We start from the raw sequence: 13,715 nt of genomic DNA, 5'->3' as shown, positions 1-13,715 counted from the left end.
AGACCCGAAACGTCAGCTTTCCTGCTCCTCTGATGCTGCTTGGCCTGCTGTGTTCATCCAGCTCTACACCTTGTTATCTCAGAGGATCTCGTGAGCCTGCATTGATAATTCACTGGATAGACATCTTCAGGTCCAGATAAAAACTGAAAGAACTGCGAATGCTGTAAATCGGAAACAAAAACAGATTGCTGAAAAAGCTCAGTAGGTCTGGCAGCATCTGTGGAGAAAAATCAGAGTTAATGTTTTGGGTCGAGTGACCCTTCCTCAGAAGGACTCTGATTTTCTGTCTCCAGATCCAGGTTGGACACAACCCATGGAGGGTGCTGCTCTGGCTCCATGTATGGTTCCATGTGTGTCTGCACCTGAATGGCCCTGAAGATAGCCCATGTTGTATCCATGCTGTCTCTTTGCAAAAGCTCTGTAACTAGTCCCTCTTCTGCCTGTTTCCCATAGCCTGACAAGTGTTTTCCCTTCAGGCATTCATCTCAGGTTCCTGTTCACAGAATCACTGAATTGTTTTGGTGCAGAAGAAGGCCATTTGACTGATTGTGACTCCTCATAACCCAGCATGTTGTTTCTGTTCAAATAATCATCCTATGCCCTCTTGAATGCCTCAATTGAATCTGCTTTCCTCCGTACTCCCAAGCAGGGCATTTTCAAACCCTACCACTTTCTCACTTCACATTTGCTTCTTTTGAAAAACATTTGGAAACTGTCACCTGGTTCTCAATTCTTTTATGAGCAGGAAGAACTTATTCTTAACTACTCTGTCGAGACCCCTCAAGATCTTGAAAACTTATATCAATCTCCCCTCAGCCTCATTAACCATTACTCTTTGTTTCCTATAACTGAGCTAATTTTGTATTCATATTGCTACTGTCACTTTCATCCCATGCCATATCACTTTTCTCACAATTCTACTGTGCGGCACTGTATCAAATGTCTTTTGGAAGTCCATGTACACCACATCAACAGGCTTTCCCCTTATCAACACTCTCTGTCATTTCTTTGAAAACTCCAGCAAGTTAGTTAGACACAATTTTTCCTTAATATCTTCCAAATTAACCCACATTTTTCCATATGACACATTTATTCTATCCCAAATAATTATTTTCAAAAGTTTTCAACAACAAAATTAAAGACTGTAATTTTAAGCCTATCCTTACTACCTTTCTTGAACAAAAGCATCAAAGATTGTGAGAACTGTAGATGCTGGAGTCAGAGATAACACAGTGTGGAACTGGAGGAGCACAGCAGGCCAGGCAGCATCAGAGGAGCAGGAAAGTTGATGTTTCAAGTCGGGACCCTTCTGTAGAAGGGTTCTGACCCGAAACGTCAACTTTCCTGCCCCTCTGATGCTCCTTGAACAAAAGCATATTGTTTGCAATTCTTCAGTCCTCCAGCAGCACCCCTGAAACCAGGGAAGATTGAAAGATTATTGCCTGTGCCTCTGCAATTTTCACTCTCACTTGATTCAATATTGTTTGATCCAGTCTGGGCAGCTTATCACCTTTATGTATTGACAGCTTATCCAGTATCTTCTCCTTACCAATTTTAAATCCTTACAGTGACTGGGTTTCTTTAACCGTAACCATGACCATGACCTGGGCAGCATTTGCCTAATTGGTAAAGACAGGTACAAAGTAGCTATATATCACCTCAGCCATGCCTCTTGCCTTAATGTTTAAATACCCTTTTTGATCTCTAATCAGCTTTATTTCTCATTTTATGACCCTTTAATATCGATGTGCTTAGAGAAAGCATCGGGATTTTACTTCGTTAGTTGCAAGTCTTTTTTCATAATCTAACTTTCTTTCTCATTTGTATTTTCACATGTCTTCTGAACCTTATGTATTCAGCTTGTTCCCAAATGTTTTTACCACTGGAAGCCTGTCAGAAGCACACTTTTTTATCTTTAGCTTCATTCCTATCTCCTTTGTAATCCATTGAGCTCTGGATTTGTTTATCCTATCTTTCCTTTTTGATGGCATATATTTTGACTGTCCAAGCCATAACATTTTCAAAGGTAGCCCATTATTCAGCTACTCCTTTTCCTGACAACCTTTGGTTCCAGTGTGTCCAAACCTGCTTCTTTCTTGACCTGTTGAAGTTGACTTTTTTTTCTTTATTCATTCACAGGATGAGGGCATCATTGGCTAGGTATCATTTATTGCCCATCTCTAATTGCCCAGGGGGCAATTAAGAGTCAACCACATTGCTATGAGTCTGGAGTCACATGTAGGCCAGGCCAGGTAAGGATGGCAGTTTCCTTCCCTAAAGGACTTTAGTGAACCAGATGGTTGTTTTTCCTGACATTTGGCAATGAATTCATGATCGTCATTAGATTCTTAATTCCAGATATTTTATTGAATTCAAATTCCACCATTTGCCATGGTAGGATTTAAACCTGGGTCCCCAGAATATTGTCTGGGTCTCTGGATTAACAATCCAGCGATAATACCACTAGGCCATCGCCTCCCCACTCAATTTTCACCAACTGATTATTCTTTCTCTGGATTTACAAATATCATTTCCACTGTCATCCTAAGTCTTATGAACTACCGACCAACCTCATCCCGCCCCCTTGACCTGTCCGTCCTCCCTGGACTGACCTATCCCCTTCCTAACTCCCTACCTACACTCACCTTTACTGGCTCCATCCCCGCCTCTTCGACCTGTTTGTTTCCTCTCCACCTATCCTCTCCTCTATCCCTTTTCTATCCGCCTCCCACTCTCTCCCTATTTATTTCGGAACCCCCTTCCCCTCCCCCTTTTTTGATGAAGGGTCTAGGCCCGAAACGTCAGCCTCTCTGCTCCTATGATGCTGCTTGGCCTGCTGTGTTCATCCAGCCCTGCACCTTGTTGTCTTGGATTCTCCAGCATCTGCAGTTCCTACTATCTCTTATGAACCTAATGTTTTTAGTGAGGAAATCTGCCGTCCTTACCTAGTCTGACCTATGTGTGACTCCAGATCCTCAACGATGTAGTTAACTAATAGCTGCCATCGGGGCAATTTGGATTGACAATGACTGTTAGTCTAGCCAACAATGCCATCATCCCATGGACAAGAAAGATCCAATGATCACTGTCCGCTAAAGTTCTCCCACCTGTCCTTTGATCTGCATCATTCCCAAGAACCAGATCTAGCAGTACCCCTTTCCTGTTGGAATTTACACGTTGCTGTAAGGAAATTCTCTAAACAAAATCTAGGATTCCCCCCTCCCCCCGCCCCACTGCCCCTTACGCTACCTCTATCACAATCTGTATCTAGGTAATTAAAGATCCTGTTATAACTACTATATGTTGTTTATGCCTTTCTGTAACTTGCTTGCAAATTTGTTCCTCTATTTCCTTCACACTAATTGTTGGTTAAAGATTATACCAACTACATAATTGCACTTTTCTTACTTCATGGCTCTTAGTAAATCAATTCTGTCCTTGTACCCTCGGAAACATCATCTTTCTGCAATGTTTTCCTTATTCAGAAACGCCCCTACTTGTTTCTTCCCTCTCCTAAAATTTCTGAACATTTTGTAACCAGGAGTATTTAACATCCATAAAAACTCTTGAGCCAGGTTTCTTATGTATGCCAGTATACCATTATAATTCCACATGGCAATCTGTGCTTGTAACTCCCTAATCTTAGTAACTATTCTTTAGTGTATTTTCATGCCTGCAGTGTAACCCTGATTTAGATTCCACTACTTTCTCCCTTACTCTGACCCCATATATTAACTTTAGATTCTCTATTCTAATGCTATCTGCCTCTCCCGGCATTTTGTGCACCCTGGCATTACTTTCTAAAACTCTTTCCTGGTTCCAACATTTCTACTGATTGAATTTAAACCCTCCAAAGTAGCTCTAGAAAAGATCCTGGAAGGAACTTGCTCCCAGTCCCAGTCCTGTTCAGGTGCACCTTGTACAGGTGCCATCTCTCCTGAGCCTGGCCCAAGCATCTAGACCCCTCCTTCCAGCACCATGTTTCCAGCCACGTGTTCAAGTGTCTGATCATCCTATTTCTGTGCTCACTTGCACGTGGGAGTAATTCAACAATTTCTACTTTATAAGTACTGTTTGCAAGTCTTCTACCCAGCTCCTTAAATTCTGATTGCAGGATCCTCCTTCCTATCAATGCTGTTAGTACAAAAATAGACCATGACCTCTGGCTGTTTGCTTTCCCTTAAAAGAATGTCCTGCAACCGTTCTGTGACAACCTTGACCATTACACCAAAGCAGCAACACACCACCTGGAGCCGCATTGCAGAAACACCTGTCTGTTCCCCTATCTAAAGAATCCTCTTTGCATACAGCCTTTCTACTTTTCTTCTTACCCTCTTGTACAGCTGTGGCACCCATGATTCCACTGGCTTGGCTCTTCATGCACCCTACTAAGGATCCATTGCCTCACCCAATATGTAGAACAGAAATATAGTTAGTAAATGAGACCTCTGGGCATTCCAGCACTTGCAGCCTGATTTCCTTGGACTGTCTGGCAATCACCCAATCCCTATCTGCCTATTTGCCCTAACTTCGTGTGGCCACCTCTCGATGGACTTCAGCAAAACATTTGACAAGTTTCCACATGGTAGTCAGGTTACTAAGGTTAAATCACATGGGATCAAAGGGAGCCAGCCAATTAGATACAAAATTGGCTTGAAGGTAGGAGAGAGAGGGTGGTGGTGAAGGAACGTTTTTTGGACTGGAGGCCTATGACCAGTGGTGTGCCACAAGGATTAGTGTTGAGTCCACTGCTTTTTGTCATTTATGTAAATGATTTGGATATGAAATTTTGGAGGTATCGTTAGTAAGTTTACAGATGACACCAAAATAGGTGGTTTGGTGGACAGTGAAGAAGAGTATCTCAGAGTACAACGGGACCTTGATGAGCTGGGCCAATGGGCTGTGGAGTGGCAGATGGAGTTTAATATGGATAAATGTGAGGTATTGCATTTTGGTAAGGCATACCAGGCAGAATTTTTCAGTTAATGGTAGGTCCCTGGGGAGTGTTGCCAAACAAAGAGACCTAGGGGGTGCAGGTGCATTGTTCCTTGAAAGTGGAATTGCAGGAAGACAAGATGGTGAAGAAGATATTTGGCACACTTGCCTTCACTGGTCGTAACTTTGAGTGTAGGAGTTGCGATGTTATGTTGTGACTGTACAGGACATTAGTGAGGCCACTTTTGGAATACTGCATACAATTCTGGTTGCCTTCTAAGGGAAGGATGTTGTTAAACTTGAGTGGGTGCAGAGAGGATTTACAAGGATGTTTCCAGGGTTGGAGGGTTTGAGCTATAGGGAGAGTTTGAATAGTGTGGGGCTTCTTTTTCCTGGAGCATCAGAGACTGAGGGATGACCTTATAGAGGTTTATAAAATCATGAGGGGCATGGATAGGGTGAATAGCCAAGGTATTTTTTTCCTAGGGTGAGGGAAGTCCAAAACTGGAGGACATAGGTTTAAGATGAGAGGGGAAAGATTTTAAAAGGACCTGGGGCGGAGGAATGTAACTTTTTTGCGCAGTTGTTGGTGCATGTATGGAACAAGCTGCCAGAGGAAGTGGTGAGAGTGGGTACAATTCTGACATTTAAAAGGCATCTGTACAAGTGTGTGAATAGGAAGGTTTAGAGGGATATGGGCCAAATGTTGACAAGTTGGACGAGGTCAGATTGGTGTGGATGAGTTGGACTGAAGCATCTGTTTCCATGTTGTATGACACTCATGCAATGGCTCTATGTAGTTCTCTGCCTCATGGGTGCACCACAGTGACTCTGGCCACTGTTCAAGCTCTGAAACCTGGAGCTTGAACTTGTACAAGTGGTGATACTTTCTGCACATCAACTTGTCTAGATCACAAGAAATGCTCACGACTTCACATATGCCACAGGAGGCTTTCCACTTGGCCGAACTGATTTAGTTACTTTAACTTTAACCTTACTATTGTATTATAAACTGAAGATGTGTAGAAAGTAAAAATTCTTCAACTTTGCTCACTAATCAGTTCCTTCTCATGTGTCTGTAAGTTTTTACTTCACCTTTGCTAGTTTAGAACAAGAAACAAGAAACTATTTATGTTCCACACAAGCTACGAGGGGTTTTACAAGTTAACAGACACTCAGGATATCATGACGGAAAGGCCTTAGATATTGGCCTATCTCTACTGTATCTTTTAGAATTTTTTATCCTCATATTTTCTCCAAAAATGTACTTTGTTCATAAATTATCTATAAGCACATTGTAAAACAGCTCAAATCAGACACTGTGGAACATAAAAAATGTGATTTTTAAAATTATATTTGAGCATTGCACTCTTGGGTGCCTTCAACCAAAAGCAAAAATTGGAACGTTTTACCGATATGACCAGAAACTGTATACATTTTAAGATAAGCTATGAGGGGTCTATAAGTTAGTACATTAGGTCTGAGATGCACTGGAAGATCAATGCATTTCAGGCAGACGAAAGAGCATCTTTCATATGTATCTCTCTCTAGACCTCTTCAAGGCACATTCCAGAAGGATGTGTCAGTGGTCTCTTCATTTCTCCTCTCATTTATTTTTATCTTAAAAATATATTTTATTCACAAAAATAATCTATAAGTACCTATGAAGGTTCTAAATCAGTTCTGGGCAATCTTTGCAAAGCAGAAAAAACAAACAAAACATTGAAATTTTGACATTTCTCAGAGCTTCTCTACAGTTGCAAAGGAAAAAAGCATTTTCTACTTGCGCATGAAACAATTTATGTTCATTTTGATGCACGGAGAAGGTATGACAACTGACGGACCCTTGTTGTACTTTGACAGAAAGACCTCAGATGGTGGTCTTGACCCACTGTTCCTTGGCAGCAGCTGCATGAAGCTTCAGTGCATCCCTCAGCACATAGTCCTGGACCTTGGAATGTGCCAGTCAGCAACATGTAATTAAGTTCAAATCTCTACACTGGAAGATCAACAAGTTTCGGGCAGACCAAAGATCATCTTTCACCAAGTTGATGGTCCTCCGGTGCAGTCGATGTTTTCCTCTGTGTGTGTCCCCTATTGTACAGAGCCCTATATAACGGAGTTGCTGGGACAAACCTTGACAAAAACTACTACATCTCTCTCCCGACCTTCTTTGTAAAAGCACATTCCAAAAGGAGATGTGTGACAGTCTCTTCACTCATGTAGCCGTTTCAAGGGCAGCATGCAGTAGTGTACAGAGACCAATGGCATAAATAGGCAGAACCTTGGTTTATTATCCAAAAGGTCAGTTAATTGACATATAACCTATAAGCAGATTTAAAAACACGTAAGAACAATTCTGGAATATTACCAGTCTTTCTGCTGATACAGCAATTCTTCATTATTGGACTGAAACATCAACCTAGATCTGTGCTGTCAAGATTTGGACTGGTACGGGATTTCACAACCTTCTGACTCGATGGTAAGAATTCTACTAAATGAACTGATGACTGCTAATTTCGTGTATCTTGCATTGTCTTCATGGTATTCTTTAAATTGTTAGATTCAAGTGTTCAAATTCATGTATGCTAAACTGCTGTAATTCAATGTTGTACCAACAGATGGAGTAGCAGATTGTACCAACTGAGCAGAGCAGGAATGTCTGCAGTAGAGGACCTAACTGCTGAAGCTGACCCTTCTCGAGATGGAAGTGAGAATCAATCCTCCTTTGCTGAAGTTCCATATATCAAGCTGGAGCCTCATGCAGAAATTAATGAAAATGGTGGTCCTTCCCAGAATGTTGCCATGGGAATGAAATTTGTCCTACCAAATAGATTTGATATGAATGTCTGTTCTCGGTTTGTAAAATCTCTGAATGAAGAAGAGAGTAAAAATATTCAAGATCAGGTGAACTCTGATCTAGAAGTTGCCTCTGTATTATTCAAAGGTAGGTAATATGCAAGGATTTTAGTTGGTTTCAAGAACTCAGAAAATATTTGTTTACTGAGCTACATTGACTTGCAGTTAAACCATGTATAATTTTACTTTAATAGTCTCAGTCTTGTTTTCAGTTACCTCATGGTTTGGCCTCGACATGTCTCTGCTACCGCTCACATCCTTATAATCTTCTAACATATCTGTGGCTCTTCAGCATCTCTGTTTTTAATTACTCCTTATTGCCTTCAGTTGCCTAGATCCTAAGCTCTGGAAACCACTCCACCTCTCTATCTTGCATTCCTCTTTTAAGACGTTCCTTAAAACCTAACACTTTGAACAAGCTTTTGATCATTAACCCCAATATCTTCTTCTAGCCCTGTGTCACATTTTGTTTTATAATATCTCCAGGAAGAACCTTGGGGCGTTTTATTACTTTAAAGGTGCCAGTGTAAAAACAACTTGATATTAATAAATTGAGAATGAAATAAAGCGTGCCCCTTTTACAGGACTGATGAAAACAAAGGGGAAAGATGAGGCCAACAAGAAAAGGTTATAGATTATGTTTATGTTTATGTTTATTATAAAAAAGGTACTCGTGAATTTGGAAATGTGGAAGTTAACCTGTAAAAGAAAACTAAAAATGGATGAAATACAAGGGTAATATACAATGGACACGTCAGTTAGGCTTTGAAAAGATGTGAAGCATGCGTTTTAATAACCTATGGGGATACAACCAGAACAATGGACTACAAGTGTTAATAGCAGTGATGCTTAGGATCTAAGTGGACCATTCAGTGCTGGTTACTATATTACACAAAAAGGTGTACATGTTGGAATCATAGAATCTCTACAGTGTGGAAGCAGGCCATTTGGCCCTTCGAGTCCATACCAACCCTGTGAAGAGCATCCCACACAGCCCCACCCCGTACCCTATCCCTGTAACCCTGCATTCCTCTTGGCTACTCCACCTAACCTACACAACCTGGATTGTGGAGGGAAATCAGAGCACCTAAACGGATGTTCAAGCTTCACACAGATGGACGCCTGAGGGCGGAATTGAACCTGGGTCCCTTGTGCTGTGAGGCAGCAGTGCTTGCCACAGAGCCACCGTGCTGCATAATATTCCATATTTGAAGAGATTTGATTAATGGTATAGAATATTTGTTGTAGGGCACGTTACTATTTGTGAATTATAAGTTTAAAATAGGTACTTCAAATACTTTAAACAAACATTGTAAATATTTGGAATTCTGCATTCAACATCTTACAATAGATGGACAGGAACATAATGAGAAGCTTTTACTTCCATTTTGTTAGCTATGGTAGCTCACAAAGTCATAAGATTGTGGATTCTATTCAGACTCCAGGACTTGAGCACAAATAACAAAGTTGACATCTATTTCAGTATTGAAGAAGTGATGCACTGTTGGAGCTGCTGGGCAGAAGATTTAGGGGATGATGGATTACTAACCCAACATTCTATTATTCTTTTAATTGTCCTATGTATCTGCAGATCTGAGCCTTCAAAGCTGCTGCTCATTCTCCTCCTTTACAATCTTTCATTTAGACTGCAGTTCCAGTTTAATTACTTGTTATTATTCTGCCCAGTTGCTTAAACAATCATCTTTTTCAATTTTCTGCATGTATCACCATGTGTAGTATCATCTGTAAACTCAAATATCTTCTTTCTATTCCCAAATTCTGAATGGAAAGATTGGGTACTAAAGTGGCAAGCATCTGTGTGGCTTGCTGACTGTATGGCACTTAGGGATAGATTTGAATGCTCTCAAAACAGATTCACTTGCATAGAGATAAAAGAAGACCAACTGTCTTCTTTAATTTTTTTTGCATTGTGCGGGCAGGGAAAAGAGGGAATGTTGTTACGTTATTCTGTAGCCTGATCACTGAGTAGAAGAGAGGCACAAATAAAAGCAATAATTTAAAGTAAAATAAGTCTCATTCTGATTAACAGAAATTGCTGGCAGAACTCAGCAGGTCCGGCAGCATTTGTGGAGAGAAAGCAGAGTTAATGTTTCAGGTCCAGTGATCCATCTTCAGAACTGCCACCAGATCCATAACGTTAACTTTGCTTTCTCCCCATAAATGCTGCTAGACCTGCAGAGTTTTGCCAGCAGTTACTGTGCTTGTTTCAGATTTCTAGCATCTGCAGTTCTCTTGGTTTTTTTTAGAAACATTCTGACTATTTGGGAAGATCAATTTACATATCTCCACCCAGCCCTCAACCACATTTCAGTCAATCCTACATTTCATACATGTAGAAACTGTTGTAATTTGCTTGTAATTGTAATTAGTGTGTGAACAGATTAGTGTGCAGAGATAGTTGGAACTGCTGATGCTGGAGAACATGAGATAACAAGGTGTAGAGCTGGATGAACACAGCAGGCAAAGCAGCATCAGAGGAGCAGGAAAGCTGACGTTTCGGGTCTGGACCCTTCTTCAGAAAAAGGGTCCAGGCCCGAAACATCAGCTTTCCTGCTCCTCTGATGCAGATTAGTGTGCAATTAGTTTTTGCATAAATAAAGGTCAATTTTCAGGTGTTAACTTGTTGTTTACAGCTGAGTGCAACATACACACCTCTGCTTCTCCTGGAATTCAAGTAAGACATGTCTACACACCATCAGTGACCAAGCATTTCTCACCCATTAAACAGTCGACAACTCTGACTAACAAACATCGTGGCAATGAAATCTCTGCTGCACCTTTACTCTTGCACTGTGAGTCTTGTATAAACAGAATTGATTTGCATCCAAATGATCTTGGATTTGACACTTGCTAAATGTAATTTTTAATAATAGAGGTTTATTGCATGAACGCGCGAAGACTAGGTAGTTCACTAATATCAAAGTCCAAATCAGTTGTTGCTTTACAAAAGAATGGGCCAAATGTTTTTATGGTTAGTTTTCACATTCCCTATACTTTGAACTGAATGTATCAAATTCCATTTCTCTTGTTTGTCCTTTTCAGTAGCTAGCAAAATATTCAAATCTGTTCGCAGGCTTCCAATGTGCTCTCTGTTTCATTAGCCAGTATGTGTATGTACTGGCATGAGGTGATAGGCTCCACAGTGGTTGAGGAAAACCAGAAATTAAAATGAAAAGAAGTGGTTTTATTCATCGTCTGTTTTAAGGAAAATAATACTTTAATTGAAGCTTTGTGGAATAAGTTGCCTTAGCTAAATAGTTTAACTGGTTTCTATAGGGCATTAATTTGTTATTGTGTTTTTTTATAGCTTTGTCTGTACATCAGTTGGCTGCGCAAGGGGAATTAATATATTTGTCAAGCCGTATAGAGCAAGGTAAGTTCTTATAGCTTGTGTTTTTATGTTGTACAAGTTAGATGCATAAGTTATAAAATTACCTTGATGCCTGTTGATCTTGTGTATAAGACTGTAGACCTGAATGAAATCCTCTAATTTATTACTTTTCTAGACAATCTGCTAAACATGCAGGATGAGCAAGGCTTTACACCGTTGATGTGGGCAGCAGCTCATGGGCAGATTGCTGTGGTGGAGTTTTTACTACAGAATGTAAGGAATTTACTTCTGTTCTTTAACATAATAGCTTTAATAAATTAAAAATCAATTATGTAATTATTAGAGAGCAAAATAAACAAGTTAGACTTAGGTTCCCTTTTATTTAATGAGTGGAATAGGCAATGAAGATGTATATTATTTTGGGTTGTGTGTTACTTAATTTACTGATGGTGAAATTGATGTTGATTGTGATCACAAAATACCAAACATGAGAATAAATGCTAAAAACTTTAGCCAATTGTCCCTAACCATTAATCTGCAACATAATTTCAGAAATCATCATTAAAGTTGTTACAATGTAGTTTATTAGTGCCAGTCTAACATTATGAGATAACAAGGTGTAGAGCTGGATGAACACAGCAGGCCAAGCAGCACCAGAGGAGCAGGAAAGCTGACGTTTCGGGTCGAGACCCTTCTTCAGAAAAACATTGACTTGTAATGCACCTGTTCTACAACATTTTGAATTTAGAGTTCATTTTTGTTTCTTTTTCATTTATGTCCTGTTCTGAAGGTGCTTTCTCAAGTATGACTTAATGGTGTTAGCTTTCTAGGTGCGAGCTTAAACAATTATTGTTAGATGATTCAACAACTTCTTTCACAACATTTTTGCCTCAACCCATTCTGCAAACAACTGAGAGAACTTTGAACCTGAGCCTGTCTCAATACAGTTGTGCTAAAATTGCATCTCCAATAAAATTAATGAGCTCAGCTGGGCATTCAATGATCTGCATGGAAGAGCACTATAATAGTACTATATTTACCTACAAGGGTATTGAGGAGCAGCTGGATTTATGTTGGTAATAGTGTTTTTTTAATCAATCTTGACCCAATTGATTGCAGACATTAGCTAAATGTTCAACTCAGCAGTAAGAAGGAAAAGTAGACTACAGAGTTCAACAAAATTCAGTAATGTCAAATAAAATTGTGTGCAAAGGATGTCCTTGCTTTTAATTGTTCTTTGGGATGTGTGCATTTTGGCAGGCTAGCATTTATCACTCATTTGTAATACCCTACAGATGGTGTGGCCTTTGTAAACTACTTTAGTCCACGTGTAAAAAAAATTACCACAGCTTGTTAGGTAGAAAATTCAAGGGATTAGATCCAGCGATGAAGAATATTGTAATATTTCCAAGTCAGGATGGCATCTAGGCGATGTTCTTTTATGTCCTTGTCCATATAAATAAGTGGAGGCTGAAATTTTTGGAGGTGCTGCCAAAGAATCCATGGCAGTTAATGTAGTACATTCTGTAGATTCTACACAGTGTGGAGAGAGTGTTTTTATTTTAGCTAGTGAATGTTCATTAACTATCTTATAGAACATAGAACAGTACAGCACAGAAACAGACCCTTTGACCCACCATGTCTGTGCCAACTACGATGCCATTCTAAACTAATCCAATCTGTCTGTCCCTATTGCTCTATTCCCTGCCTATTCATGTCTGTCTAAACCCCTCTTAAATGTTGCTATCATATCTGCTCCTCACTATTCACAACTCCACCAATTTTCATGTCATCTGCAAACGTACTAATTAGACCAACTAGATTTTCATCCAAATCAACTGAGGTCCCACCATTGATCCTTGTGGAACATCACTGGTCACAGGCCTCCAGTCAGAAAAACACTCATCCATGACTACTCTGTTTTCTATGACCGAACCAATTTTGTGTCCAACTTACCAACTCACCATGGATCCCATGTGACTTATTCTTATGGACCAGCCTACCATGTGGGACCTTGTCATATGCTTTAGTAAAGTCTATATAGGCAACATCCACTGCTTATCCTCATTAATCTTATGTTGGAGGACTAGTCATTGATTGAGTACCTTGCTGCAAATTTATTTAATTTCTTGAGGCTGATATGATTAGCCACCAACAACAACAATTTTCCTGTATACCAAGTATGACTTAAGCCAATAGATGCAATACCGCATCCCCACCAGATCCCTGTTGATTGATTTTATTTGGGCTCTTTGCCACCCTAGACTGAACAACTTCTTAAGATCACTTCTTGCATCCCATTCCTGATGATTGCAGAATTAGCCAAAAGGAGTGTAAATGGCTGGCTAAATTTGTTCTTGTTTTTGTTATCCGAGCTTCTGTCCTTTGGATAAGAAGTTAAACCACAACTCTACCTGCTGTTTCAGATAGATCCCATACACAATTTTTTTTTTAATTCACAAGATATGTGTGTCGCTAGCAGAGCCCATCGCTAGTTGCTGTTGAGAAGGTGGTAGTGAACTGCCTTCTTGAATCTCTTAGTCTGTAGGGACACCCACAATGCTGTTAG

The 13,715-nt window shown here is 40.1% G+C and overlaps 1 protein-coding gene across 7 annotated transcripts in view; it reads left to right on the top strand.

The window, feature by feature from the left end:
• The window catches only part of ankra2 (ankyrin repeat, family A (RFXANK-like), 2), a 34,995-nt gene that overhangs the window by 1,641 nt on the left and 19,639 nt on the right, over positions 1 to 13,715 (top strand). For 6 of the 7 annotated variants that reach the window (XR_007261355.1, XM_048593059.1, XM_020511381.2 and 3 more), the window contains exons 2-5: positions 7,557 to 7,882; positions 10,449 to 10,607; positions 11,123 to 11,188; positions 11,322 to 11,419. Coding sequence is in view for 6 of the 7 variants with exons in the window: in XM_048593059.1 (XP_048449016.1) it covers positions 7,594 to 7,882; positions 10,449 to 10,607; positions 11,123 to 11,188; positions 11,322 to 11,419 (612 nt within the window). In the remaining variant the exon portion in view is untranslated. Of the gene's footprint in view, positions 1 to 6,798; positions 7,418 to 7,556; positions 7,883 to 10,448; positions 10,608 to 11,122; positions 11,189 to 11,321; positions 11,420 to 13,715 lie in introns of those variants that run through there. The other variant, XM_020511382.2, reaches the window with a different exon arrangement.

This window comes from Rhincodon typus, chromosome 3, assembly GCF_021869965.1.
Source record: "Rhincodon typus isolate 14 chromosome 3, sRhiTyp1.1, whole genome shotgun sequence".
Classification (NCBI taxonomy): domain Eukaryota; kingdom Metazoa; phylum Chordata; class Chondrichthyes; order Orectolobiformes; family Rhincodontidae; genus Rhincodon; species Rhincodon typus.
This window is presented reverse-complemented; position numbering and strand designations above follow the sequence as displayed.